The following is an 11,269-nucleotide window of genomic DNA, read 5'->3' as shown; positions in this document are numbered from 1 at the left end:
ATTATTTACAGTCAACTTTATTGAAATCATATCTCAGCTTGTAAAAATTAGTTGATCCCCAGTTGAAAGTTTTATTTCGCCTGGTCCAGCTTCAGCCATTCCTATATAACCATTCTAAATCACAATGAATGTTGATCACTTCCACCAAAATTCTCCCCAAATGAGAGTCTTCCCACTCGCCCAGCATCATTCTCTAAAACTCAGGCTAGAAATGGACCCCATCATGATCAACTAAATAAGATTTCCCTGAATGCATCTTAAAACTCTGCTGTTTTGGTGTATTTCACATTAATTTCATCCCCAGTTAGTATTAGGGTGCCTGGTATTTCCCATTATTATTGCCTTAATGTTCATGGCCTTCTCAGAAATTTGTCTACATATTTGCTCCCCTAACCTCTTTTGACTAACTCTCCACTCCCATTGTGTGATTGCCTCTTATTTATTATCCTTCTACTGTGTTATACCTCCTCATAGCTTTGATTGCAACTTTAAACAGTACTGTATTCTCACATCTTTAATAACCACCTTGCTCTCTCCCTGGTTTTGTGCAAGAATATATTCCCCCTTTATACATAGTTAACACCACATACTCTCCCTTGCAAGTGTGAGAATATATGCCTCTTGGGTACATGTAAGACTATGTGCTTCATGGGTACATGTGTAACAGTGCATGAGCACATGTCTGTCAGTCATATGCACACATATGCATAGCCTTTGGTTACATGTGTGAGTACATGGTCCATGGTTACCTGTGTTTATGTACATAGCCTTTGTGTACAAGTATAAGAGAGCATGCCACTTGGATACATCCTTAAGAATACATACTGTTCAGGTACATATGTAAGAATACATGTAAAAAGGCATTGCATTCAGCACATTTGGAAGAGTTCATGTGTGTCAGGTACATGGAAAAGATGTATTTGTGTAAGAGAAGTGTCCCTTTTGGGTACATGTAGGAGTTCATGCCCCTTGGATATTTGTATATACTGCTCTGGTCTCTCGAGGTATGTATGTAAGGATGCATGCCTTTTTGATAAATGTATAAGAGAACATGCCCCTCTGCCCTGTAAATGTGTGAGGGCATATGCCCCTCAGGTACATAAGAATACATGCACTTTCAGTATATGTGTAAGAATGCATGCCACTTGTGTGTGTAGGTGCATATCCACTTAGGTATATATGTAGGGGTACATGCCTCTTGTGTGTAAAGATAAATACCCTTTGAGTATATTTATAAGGATATATGCCCCTTGGGGATATGTGTAAACCTCTGCACTGTGTTAGGTGGCACTACTGGCTTGCAGCCAACAGACTGCAAGCAATCTAGTCTCCCTGTTCATGTGTTGTACTGTTTGAGAGTTTTCGATCAGAGACCCCAGATATATTTGAGTATAAATCAGGAAAGAATGTCCTCCAATCTGGATCAAGTAAGGCTGTTTATGCTTTTGGACCCATGGCTTTCCAAAAGCACTCTCTGCTCTCTCTCTCCATCTCTCTCTCTCTCTCTCTCACACACACACACACTATACTGTGTATCTTCACAGGTCTGTTGAATGGTAGAGGGTCACTCCAAGTAGCAAGTACAGAGCCTGGGATAGTTAATCCAGCGATCCCAGTAGTAGGAAGTGGGCTGAGGAGGTGGGAAGTGGGGGACCACTCCCAGGATGATGAGGGGAATGAGGGTGGGGAGACTCTCAGGGTTGGGAGAGGGGATGAGTGCTAGATGTTTCCTAGCCTGGGGTGGGAGGGGATAAAGGAAATGGGGAATGGGGGAATCCCTGAGTAGGAAATGAGGATGAGAAGATCCTTGTCTGGGGGTTGGGGGTTTTGAGGGTGGACTGTCTCTCAGTCTAGGGGTTGTGGGGGCAGGGAGGTCTCCCAGTCTTGGGGTGGAGATTAGAATGGGGGGTTCCCCCAGGTGATTTGGGGGGGGGGGGGAGGGAAGGGGGGGATTGTGGAGGCTTGAGGAGTGGCTGGATTGATGCGTTCATTCCCTTTCCCATTGGAGAGACTGCGGGAGAGGGAAGTTGGTGGGGAGTGGGCACTGGGAGAACGTCAGCGAGTTGGAGTGAAACCTCCTCCCTGAGCAACTCCCTCCCACTCACGGAAATCCCTGGGCACCACCGCCGGGGAATGGAGCGGTCTGAGGGAGTGGGCATTCTGTGAGCACACTCTGCAATGAAGGAGATGGAGGAGGACCAGGCTGAGCCGCTCTTTGCACTTAATGAGACCAACAGCAGCGGCGCCCTCCTGCCCGGCGCTGATTACGACGATGAGTTTATTCGCTACTTGTGGCAGGAATATTTATATCCCGAGCAGTACGAGTGGGTGCTCATTATCGCTTATATTATCGTGTTCATTGTCGCCCTGGTCGGAAACATACTGGGTGAGTAACACTTTGCTGCCCTATGCACCATTCAGGAGCTGAGTTTTGGTGTTCCTGTAGCTGATGTATTGTTAAACCTTTACCTACCTCTATCGCTGCCTGTCTTTGCTCACTTAGAAACAGGCAGCAATTGCAAGAAGTCACTTTTAAAAACAACCGTCCGATATTAATTTTAAAAGCGCCTTGTCTTGCAGTAATAAAAGTGACACCTGGTGATATGAGCCCCCCACTCCTAGCCAGTTTTCCAATGCTAAATAGGTGTACTGGGAGAGAATATAAGGATGTCTTGGTTTCTCAGGAGTACATAAATATTAGCAGCGATTATCAAACCGACTGAAAACCCAAACTAGCTAAAAGTGTGTGGCATCAGCAAATTCCTGCGGATGCTGGGGATCTGACAGTTCGGGTATGTTCTATGGGCAGAGATAAGGTTGCAGGTGCCTGACTTTACATGCCATGTCATTGCCGAGCAAGGCCAACTCTGTTTGTAATTTTCTAGGGTGAGAAAGGGTCCTTGTTTGCAGAGAACTGAATAAATGCCTTCAATATCGTTTTTAGCGTTTCACATAGTGAGGGAGCTGGACTGTATCAGAGAGCTTCGCTAGTGAGAGATTTATCAGAGTGCACATTGGAAGAGCAGCTGGCGCTCCCTTTGCCCTTGCGTGAACAGAGATCTTAATCCGGTTGTGCTTCCTCGACCCATTCTTACTGTTTGCACAAGTGGGCTTTTCAATGTTTATTCCCGATTCTCCCAGAACAACAGTTTAAGGAGACATCCAAGGAGTCCCAAAACAAAACCACACCATAACTAATGAATTCTGAAACCTGGCGTCACTTTCATTACAAAATGCTACACAGTTACATCATGGAATTCTGACTGAGGTGCCTTGATTGAACAATGGCATTGGGAAAGCCGGGGAATGAAATCATGAACTCTGATACCTTCCTGAATCCAGACCTCTAACCCCAAACTCCCTTTCATATTCTTCCAGTGCCCACAATTGAGAATATCGTTACAGCATGATCAAACTGTTATCAAAATATTTCAGAAATTGTTTTCACTTTTGAATTCTGTTCCTGTATTTGTAAAGTCCTTTAAGAGCACAGGTTTCAGTGTGATACACTTTATAACCAGAGCTTTGTCAGACAATTACATACAATTGTTCATATCATGCATCCATCTCCACTTCTTGAACCTGACCCTGACCTGGCAACATCCAAAAGACTTGAGCCTGTAAACAACCATCCCATGGACAACGGAAAGTATGTTGAATGAACGGTGACATACTCCATTGGTATTTGACTCCTGGTTTCACTTCCAACTTTAAAGTAGCAAAATGTTTGAATAAATTAGCTCCAACCCATACCATGCAATAATGTGCAATTTCTATCCACACGGGAACTTTGTTAACAGAAAAGATGCATTTTGCATTTGCCTGGTTTGGGAGAAACAGTGAATGTGCGAGTAGGGAAATACACCTATTAATGGGACAGGAAGGCTGACAACGACTGTCATTTTCATAGAGTAGAGTTTGCCATTTGGAATAGGACCTTGGATAAACTGCCAGAACACTCCTCTATTATCATCGAAAATCTCATGACATGACACTTCAGTCATTACCAATATGCTACTTTCATCACTGGTCTTTAACTGGATTATAACATTAAATACCATCTAGATTGAAAGCTTTTTTAACCTCACTCGCCTCCATGTCAAAATTAAATTGACTTCCATGATACATGATACAAATGGCTACAGTGTTGTTACCCACTTTGCTCAAAATTTGCAAGCTGCTCTCAGTCTCTCCAATTTTGCAAGGAAGAATCTCACTTTACATTGATTGTTGGTAAAAAAATATCCTTCAGTCAACCCATACCTGGTCCGCTAATTCCACTTCCATATATGTTGAAGGAGAGGCTCTGTACTATATTGAGCACTTCCCACACTTTGGCAGCCATCTCTCTTTAATGGCCATCATTGATGAGTGCATTGCAGTGAGACCTGGACTATGTATCAGTCAGCAACACATACGTGCAATGGAGAACTTACATCAGGAATATCTCTACTGCATCCTGGATAACCATCAAACACTGCTGTTTATTTTGAGGTTAGAGCTCTAAGGATTCAGGCAAACTTCATGCACAATCAATCGACTGGATTCGGTGGCCTAGTGACCAAAAAATGGCTTCCCTGCAGACCCAGTTTTTTTCTAACACTGAAATGGGCAACATTCCAGGGGAAGACAAAGAAAATGCTCCAAAGGTTTCTTTTACATTTAACAGCGTTATCATAAATGACTGGGAGGTGCTTGTCTTGAATCTTTGAAAATGAAGGCAACCTGTCCATCAAGCTGCATCACACTTTGAATCGCATCATCCTAATGATGAGGAAAGTGGCAGCAGGGAGGGGAAAGACAAGTTAAAAAAAAATCCTGCACTCCAAATCCCTTCTCCTCACAGAATGTCCTTCCTCATATGTCCAATGATCTGTACCTTGAAAATCAATCCATTCGTACAGATGGAGAATCACAATCCTGAGTAGGCACTATCTGTGAATTGAGAAGCGGTGATCATGATAAGGATGGGGTAAGGTGATGGGGTGAATCCGAAGAACTACCTCAGACAGAGTGGATGTTGAACTTGTCCTGTTAGCATTATTCTACACTGCACAGTGAGCTGAATGAAATGACTATCTACACACACAATCGTTTGAGTACTTGAAATTCCTATGTAGACTGAAAGCTTCTTTTGAGATCAATGCTCATGCTCATCCCTGACCAAAGACAGATGAGAGTATTCAAGAACTCCTACTGAGTTCTACACAGAATGCAGTGAGGTAGATCTGCCAGCATATGTTCCTATGTGCTGTATTCTACAAATACTATTAATTTGACATTAAAATTACATCACAGTATCCACTGACAGATAAAATGGTTTAGCTTTGATTCTTCATCATTTTAGAGTACAGTGTATATACATAATAGTGGGTGCTAATCTGCATGGGCAGCAGTTGTTTGATGTTTGTGTCCTTTCAGAAACGTTGAGGAGGGGCTGGGTGGGTGAATGATTCCATCTGACTAATGGAAAATGACAGGACCAGACATTCCAACCACATCAGCCAAATCTAGCACAAGAACCCCAATTTCTTATTTGCTATTGTCACAGCTGGAATTAGAACTCAGTGAAGCTGTCATTGGGCACCTTGCAGACACAATGGATGGATTTCTTGAGGAGTGTCAATCACACTCAGATTGCTGCTCGCATTTTTTCCATTGAGCAAGAATTCCATATATCTGGCAGGAGATTCTGACTGGGTCCTTTCAGAAATATGGAGCTGTACAGGTTCATTCTATAGTTGGGGCAGGGCAATCAGGGGAGATGGATAGTGTCAGGTCTGGCAGTGGGGAGGGAGGTGTAGAGTCCTGGGGAAGGTGGCAGACATTGGGTTCCAGGCTTGATGGGGCAGTGGGTAGTGAAGGTTTGCCAGGTCCAGTGACAGTGGGAATGGTGTCAGGTTCTGGGCAGTTGGGAGGTGTAAGTGAAGGATCCTGGATGAAAAGAGGATGTGTCAGATCTGGCAGTGTGGAGTGGAGTATTGTAAGGTGTCGAACCCAGGAAAAAGGGGAAATGTCAGGACTATAGGGGTTCAAAGGGGGGTGAGGTCCCAGGGTAAGCGGATATGGGATGGTGTAAGGTTTAGCAGCAGGGGTTGTTGAGTTCTGGGAAGTGGGAATGTCTGGTCAGAATCTGAGGGGCATAAGGGATCTGGGGAAAGTGTGGTTGAGGAAATGTACAGTAAGTTGTGGAGTCAGTTTAATATTAACCAAGAGATAGACTGTGTTGTTAATTGCCTCCTTTTTCTTGGATAACTATTTGATTAACTTCAGCAGAACGATCTGAATTCTTCAATTTAAGTTAATACTGTTTGGATAGAAATGCATCACGTTAGATTAGTCATGTGACCTGTACCATGAGGCACAGCCCTTGTAGACAGACAACTTGACTTCACTTCAATAAAGTCTATGTATTGAACACACTGCTACACTATCCACTCAAAACATGGCGTTAGAAGAGGCCGCCCTGAGGTGAGTATTACAAAGTTGTACAAAAACACAGCTACTGACTGGGAGACACAGATACATGCTGATGATGAGTGATCTGCAGATCTTTTTAAAAAGTGCATTTCAACAAAGCAAGTCACAGTTGTTATGATCGTAGCTGATGTTACTATTGGACAAGTCAGATCCTAGACTGAAGTATGGCTTGATGGATCTTATTTTCTTTTTTGTTTGTTTTTATCTCAGTGTCTTTCACTGAAACATAATTACATACTGCTGCAGATTTGGTCTTAATAATAAAATAGAAATTTATATGTAAAATAAATAATGAAAAATAGAATTAACCAAACTACTTACATTAAACACAAGTTTAAAGATTTTGAAACTCATGATAAATATACTCCTATTAATCTTAAAAAAATCCTTAACAATATTCATATCATAGAGAATTCCTTCCTCTATTCCCTCTGTAGGGCTTAATGTAACTGTACCTGCTTGCTTCTTGTCTTGAGAATATGATAATTTTTTTTTGAATCTTCATATAACCAACTTAGACTTTCTCTGTTTAAAGCAACCCGTTCAGCATTTTAACCAAACACTTCTGGTCTGGAACTTTCAAACTGAACTCCTTGCATTGAGATAATCTGTTTCTTAACAGTATTAAATTATCTCCCTTCTTTAGGAGCAGTTGTTTTACATTTCCGGTTTCAGCCAAGATTTTTGCAAATGATCAAACTGAAACTAAAAAGCTTTTCCAATCTATTGGCAATTCCTCTAAACTAAAACTGACCACCCCTGCCCCCACATTTCCAGAGTCTTCTACATCAAACCTGATAAACTACACTGTTTACTTAGTGCTCATAAAATTCTCTCAATAAATAAATTCCCATTAACCTCTAAGAACTATTCAATTTCAATATTATTTTTTTTTTAAAAATAAGTCATCATGACTTTAAAAATACATAGAAGTTAATCATTGAACCTCTTCACACACAGAGAAAAAACACATGTTGCTAGTTCAAAATCCAAAAATCCAAAATAGATGATTTTGAAATATTGATGAATTGCATACCTCACATCATACAGTTTAAACGCTGGTTAAAAGAAAATGGTTACAGCTTTTCTCCTGGATGAAATCATAGGGAAGATGAAGCAAAATTGGGAGGTCTTGCATGCACAAAGGAAGAATTATGTAATAGTTATGGACTTGTTGACTAGAGGTTTTAAAATCATGAGGGACATGGATAGGGCAAATAGCCAAGGTCTTTTTCCCAAGGTAGGGGAGTCCAAAAGTAGATTGCATAGGTTTAAAGTTAGAGGGGAAAGATTTAAAAGGGACCTAAGGGGCAATGTTTCTGTGCAGAGGGTGGTGCATCTATGGAACAAAATGTCAAAGGAGGTGGTGGAGGCATATACAATTACAACATTTAAAAGGCATGGGTAAATAAATAAAGTTTAGTGGAAGTGGGCCAAATGTTAGCAAATGGGATAAGGTCAGATTGGGATGTCTGGGCTGTGCAGATGTGTTGGACCAAAAGATCTGTTTCCATGATGTATAACTCTATGACTTTATGACTAAAAGACTTTCAAAATGTATTCCATGCTAATGTTTTCTGAAGTACAGAAAAAACACATGCAAGGAACTTTAAAACATTTTGAAGACACATTATGAGCTCCAAGTGCATGTTATTGTCTTGGGTTCAGCATTCGGGACCAAGGGAGAAAAAGGGTCAAAAAGTGTGGTGCTGGAAAAGCACAGCAAGCCAGGCTGAGGAACAGGAGAGCTGACACTTGTGGCATAAGCCCTTCATCAGGAATCTAGGGGGTAGGGGGAAAAGGGGGCAGAGAGATAAAAAGAGGGGTGTGGCGCTGGGGGAAGGAGGTGGAATGTAGCTAGGAATGTGATAGGTAGATTGAGGTGGGGGTTAATGGTGATAGGTCAGAGCAGAAGGTGGAGTGGATAGGTGGGAAAGAAAATGTACAGGTAGGATAGTTCAAGAGGGCTGTGCCGAGTTGGAGGGCTGGTTCTGGGATAAGGTGGGGTGAGAGGCATGAGGAAACAGATGAAATCAACATTGATTCAGTGTGGCTGGAGAGTTCCCAGGTGGAAGATGAATTGTTCTTCCTCCAGTCTTTGGTGGCTAGGATTGAGCGGTGGATCAGACCCAGGGCTTGCATGTCCTTGGCAGAGTGGGAGGGGGATTCGAATTGGTCAGCCACAGGGCTGAAATGTTCGGCAAGTTGGCGTCCTGTCTCCCCAGCATAGAGGAGACCACACCGAGAGCAGCAGACACTGTCTACTATGCTGTTTGGTACCTCTGAATTTATGGAACTAAAAGATGAGTGAATGAAAGATCGAATCATCTTAGTCCTATGAGATCCTACCATGGCATTGTAATCATTGAGAGAAGAGAATCTGACTTAGTGCTATGTTGGTAATCAGCCCAGAGCTGTGCGCTATATTGATAATCTGCTGACATTTTACACATGTAACAATGTAGAAAAAAAAAGCACCAAGCCAACAGAAAGATCAAGCTTGAAGGACAAGTTGTAAATGTTATAGAGGTAATCATAAACAACAAAAGAAAGCATGTCCATTTTGTGTGGAAAACTGTGTTTTAAGTGCATGAAGCTAAACCACTTTGGTACAAAAGTGTTTAGCTCGGAATCAGACAAACAATGCCTATAAAGACGATTGCTACAAAGATATCAGACAATGATTCAGGTCAACCAAAAGTGACTACAAGGGGTGTCAGATGAAGATTTGGATGGTTTGACTTACATATGAGTGCAGGTTGGGAATGTCAAGTCTAAAGAGAAAAATAGTTTTTAACCATTGCGATGAGAATTATCCGCACACAAAGTTTCAGACAGACCCTGCTGCCTCTTGCAGAGTGGTCAGAGGCAATCTAAAAGTGGACTGAAGGTAAAGTTGAGGCTCTGTGTTAGAACAATGCTCACTCTGAGGGGGCAAATTAACCTGAGACCTGATGGCTGTGGCAGATCCAATGCTAAGACACTCACCTCAGCAGAAACAAGTCACAATCTAATCCTAAACAGTCCAGAAGAGATTCATAGTGTTTCACAGGCCACATCAGCTAACAAACAAGAGAAACAAACTGTGCAAGATTAGATTAGATTAGATTATTTACAGTGTGGAAACAGGCCCTTCGGCCCAACAAGTCCACACCGACCCGCCGAAGCGCAACCCACCCATACCCCTACATATACCCCTTACCTAACACTACGGGCAATTTAGCATGGCCAATTCACCTGACCCGCACATCTTTGGACTGTGGGAGGAAACCGGAGCACCCGGAGGAAACCCATGCAGACACGGGGAGAACGTGCAAACTCCACACAGTCAGTCACCTGAGGCGGGAATTGAAGATGCACAGGGTCTGACTGCAGGGACACAAAAGAATATTGATGCTTAAGTTGGAGAATTAAAAAATTGCTTTCCTGGAAGGAAAAACAAATCACATAAACTGGTAAGTGAGATAGACTTGTCCATCCTATCTTGTATTCTTTAAAATGGAGGGTTAGGAAGACCAGTGTATTCATTTTCCAGCATGATTTCTTTTGTTGACTATCTCTTCTAGATTTTCAGACAGAGTTAATGCAACGAAAGGAAAAATATATCTAAGCCAACAGCATAAATCAGCCGTGTTAACTGGTAAGGTTTGGAAAGCAAACCAGAGAGCACATCATTCCAGCCAGCAGATGTTGGAAAAAAAATCCACCAATCTGCATATGTTCCATCAAAAGACACAAGCATTTCAAAGACCATGGGTGCTCTGCATGTAAATAAACAAAAGTGGGACGAGCCAAAATAACAAACAGTGGCTATTGAGAGCTGTTGTGTGTATGATTTTTTATATCTATTCTTTCATAGGATGAGGGCATCACTGCCTAGACCAGCATTTATTGCCCATCCCTAATTGCCCAGAGAACAGTTAAAACTCAACCACATTGCTGTGGGCCTGGCCAGGTAAGGGTAGCAGTTTCCTTCCCTGAAGGACATTAGTGAACCAGATGTATTTTTCCCACAATTGACAATGGATTCATGGTTATCTTTAGGACTTCTAATATCAGGTTTTTATTGGATTCAAGTTTCACCATCTACCATGGTCGGATTTGAATTCAGATCCTCAGAACATTCTGGCCATTCTGATTGGTAACTTGGATAACTTGAACCTACATGATAATGGATGCAATATACTTTCTTTGTTTTATATAAAAAACAGCATGTACAAAGGTCCTTCCTAATTTGCAATAATCATGTGACCCCTATCAGGGGACTCTATTGAACCACACCCCTGTAGGCAGACATCTTGACTTCAGTAAAATCCTCAAATTGAATATACTGCTATATTGCACAACCAAAACAGGAGTAGGGGAAGTTCTGATCAGAAGCTTCAATTTCCCAGGTAATTCCCTCAGAGTCAGAAGAGATACAGCAAGACTCCACTAATTCTATGATTATTGGGCCATTGCAAAATCTAGATCATGACTAGAGTTTCTTATAACCACCTTCTAAAATTTGTAGATCTGTTCGTAAGTCTGGAATATGTGTCGTTCACCTAAGAAATATATTTGAAATGATTTTTAAGTGACAATGGTTAAACTGATGGTGTATCTGTTTTTAATCCTTGTCAATGTGAAAGTCAATCTGATATAAAATCACATTATTAGCCTAATAATTGAATAAAAGTGACTGGTTTGAGCTGTAGAAGCAAATACTTCAATATTATCCCTGAATGTACTAGAACTGTCAAAAAGGCACTACTGAATGAAGCTGTTAACGTCATTTACTCCAGTCCTA

At 41.7% G+C, this 11,269-nt stretch overlaps 1 protein-coding gene across 1 annotated transcript in view; it reads left to right on the top strand.

Moving 5' to 3' along the window:
- Positions 1–2,187: 2,187 nt before the first annotated feature.
- The window catches only part of hcrtr2 (hypocretin (orexin) receptor 2), a 69,316-nt gene continuing 60,234 nt past the window's right edge, over positions 2,188–11,269 (top strand). Inside the window, exon 1 of the mRNA XM_060855008.1 lies at positions 2,188–2,386. Within this exon, the coding sequence (XP_060710991.1) occupies positions 2,188–2,386 (199 nt within the window). The remainder of the gene's footprint in view (positions 2,387–11,269) is intronic.

Source organism: Hemiscyllium ocellatum, chromosome 3 (assembly GCF_020745735.1).
Source record: "Hemiscyllium ocellatum isolate sHemOce1 chromosome 3, sHemOce1.pat.X.cur, whole genome shotgun sequence".
In the NCBI taxonomy this organism is placed as follows: domain Eukaryota; kingdom Metazoa; phylum Chordata; class Chondrichthyes; order Orectolobiformes; family Hemiscylliidae; genus Hemiscyllium; species Hemiscyllium ocellatum.
Note: the sequence above shows the minus strand (reverse complement) of the source record. Positions and strands in the feature narration are given on the sequence as shown.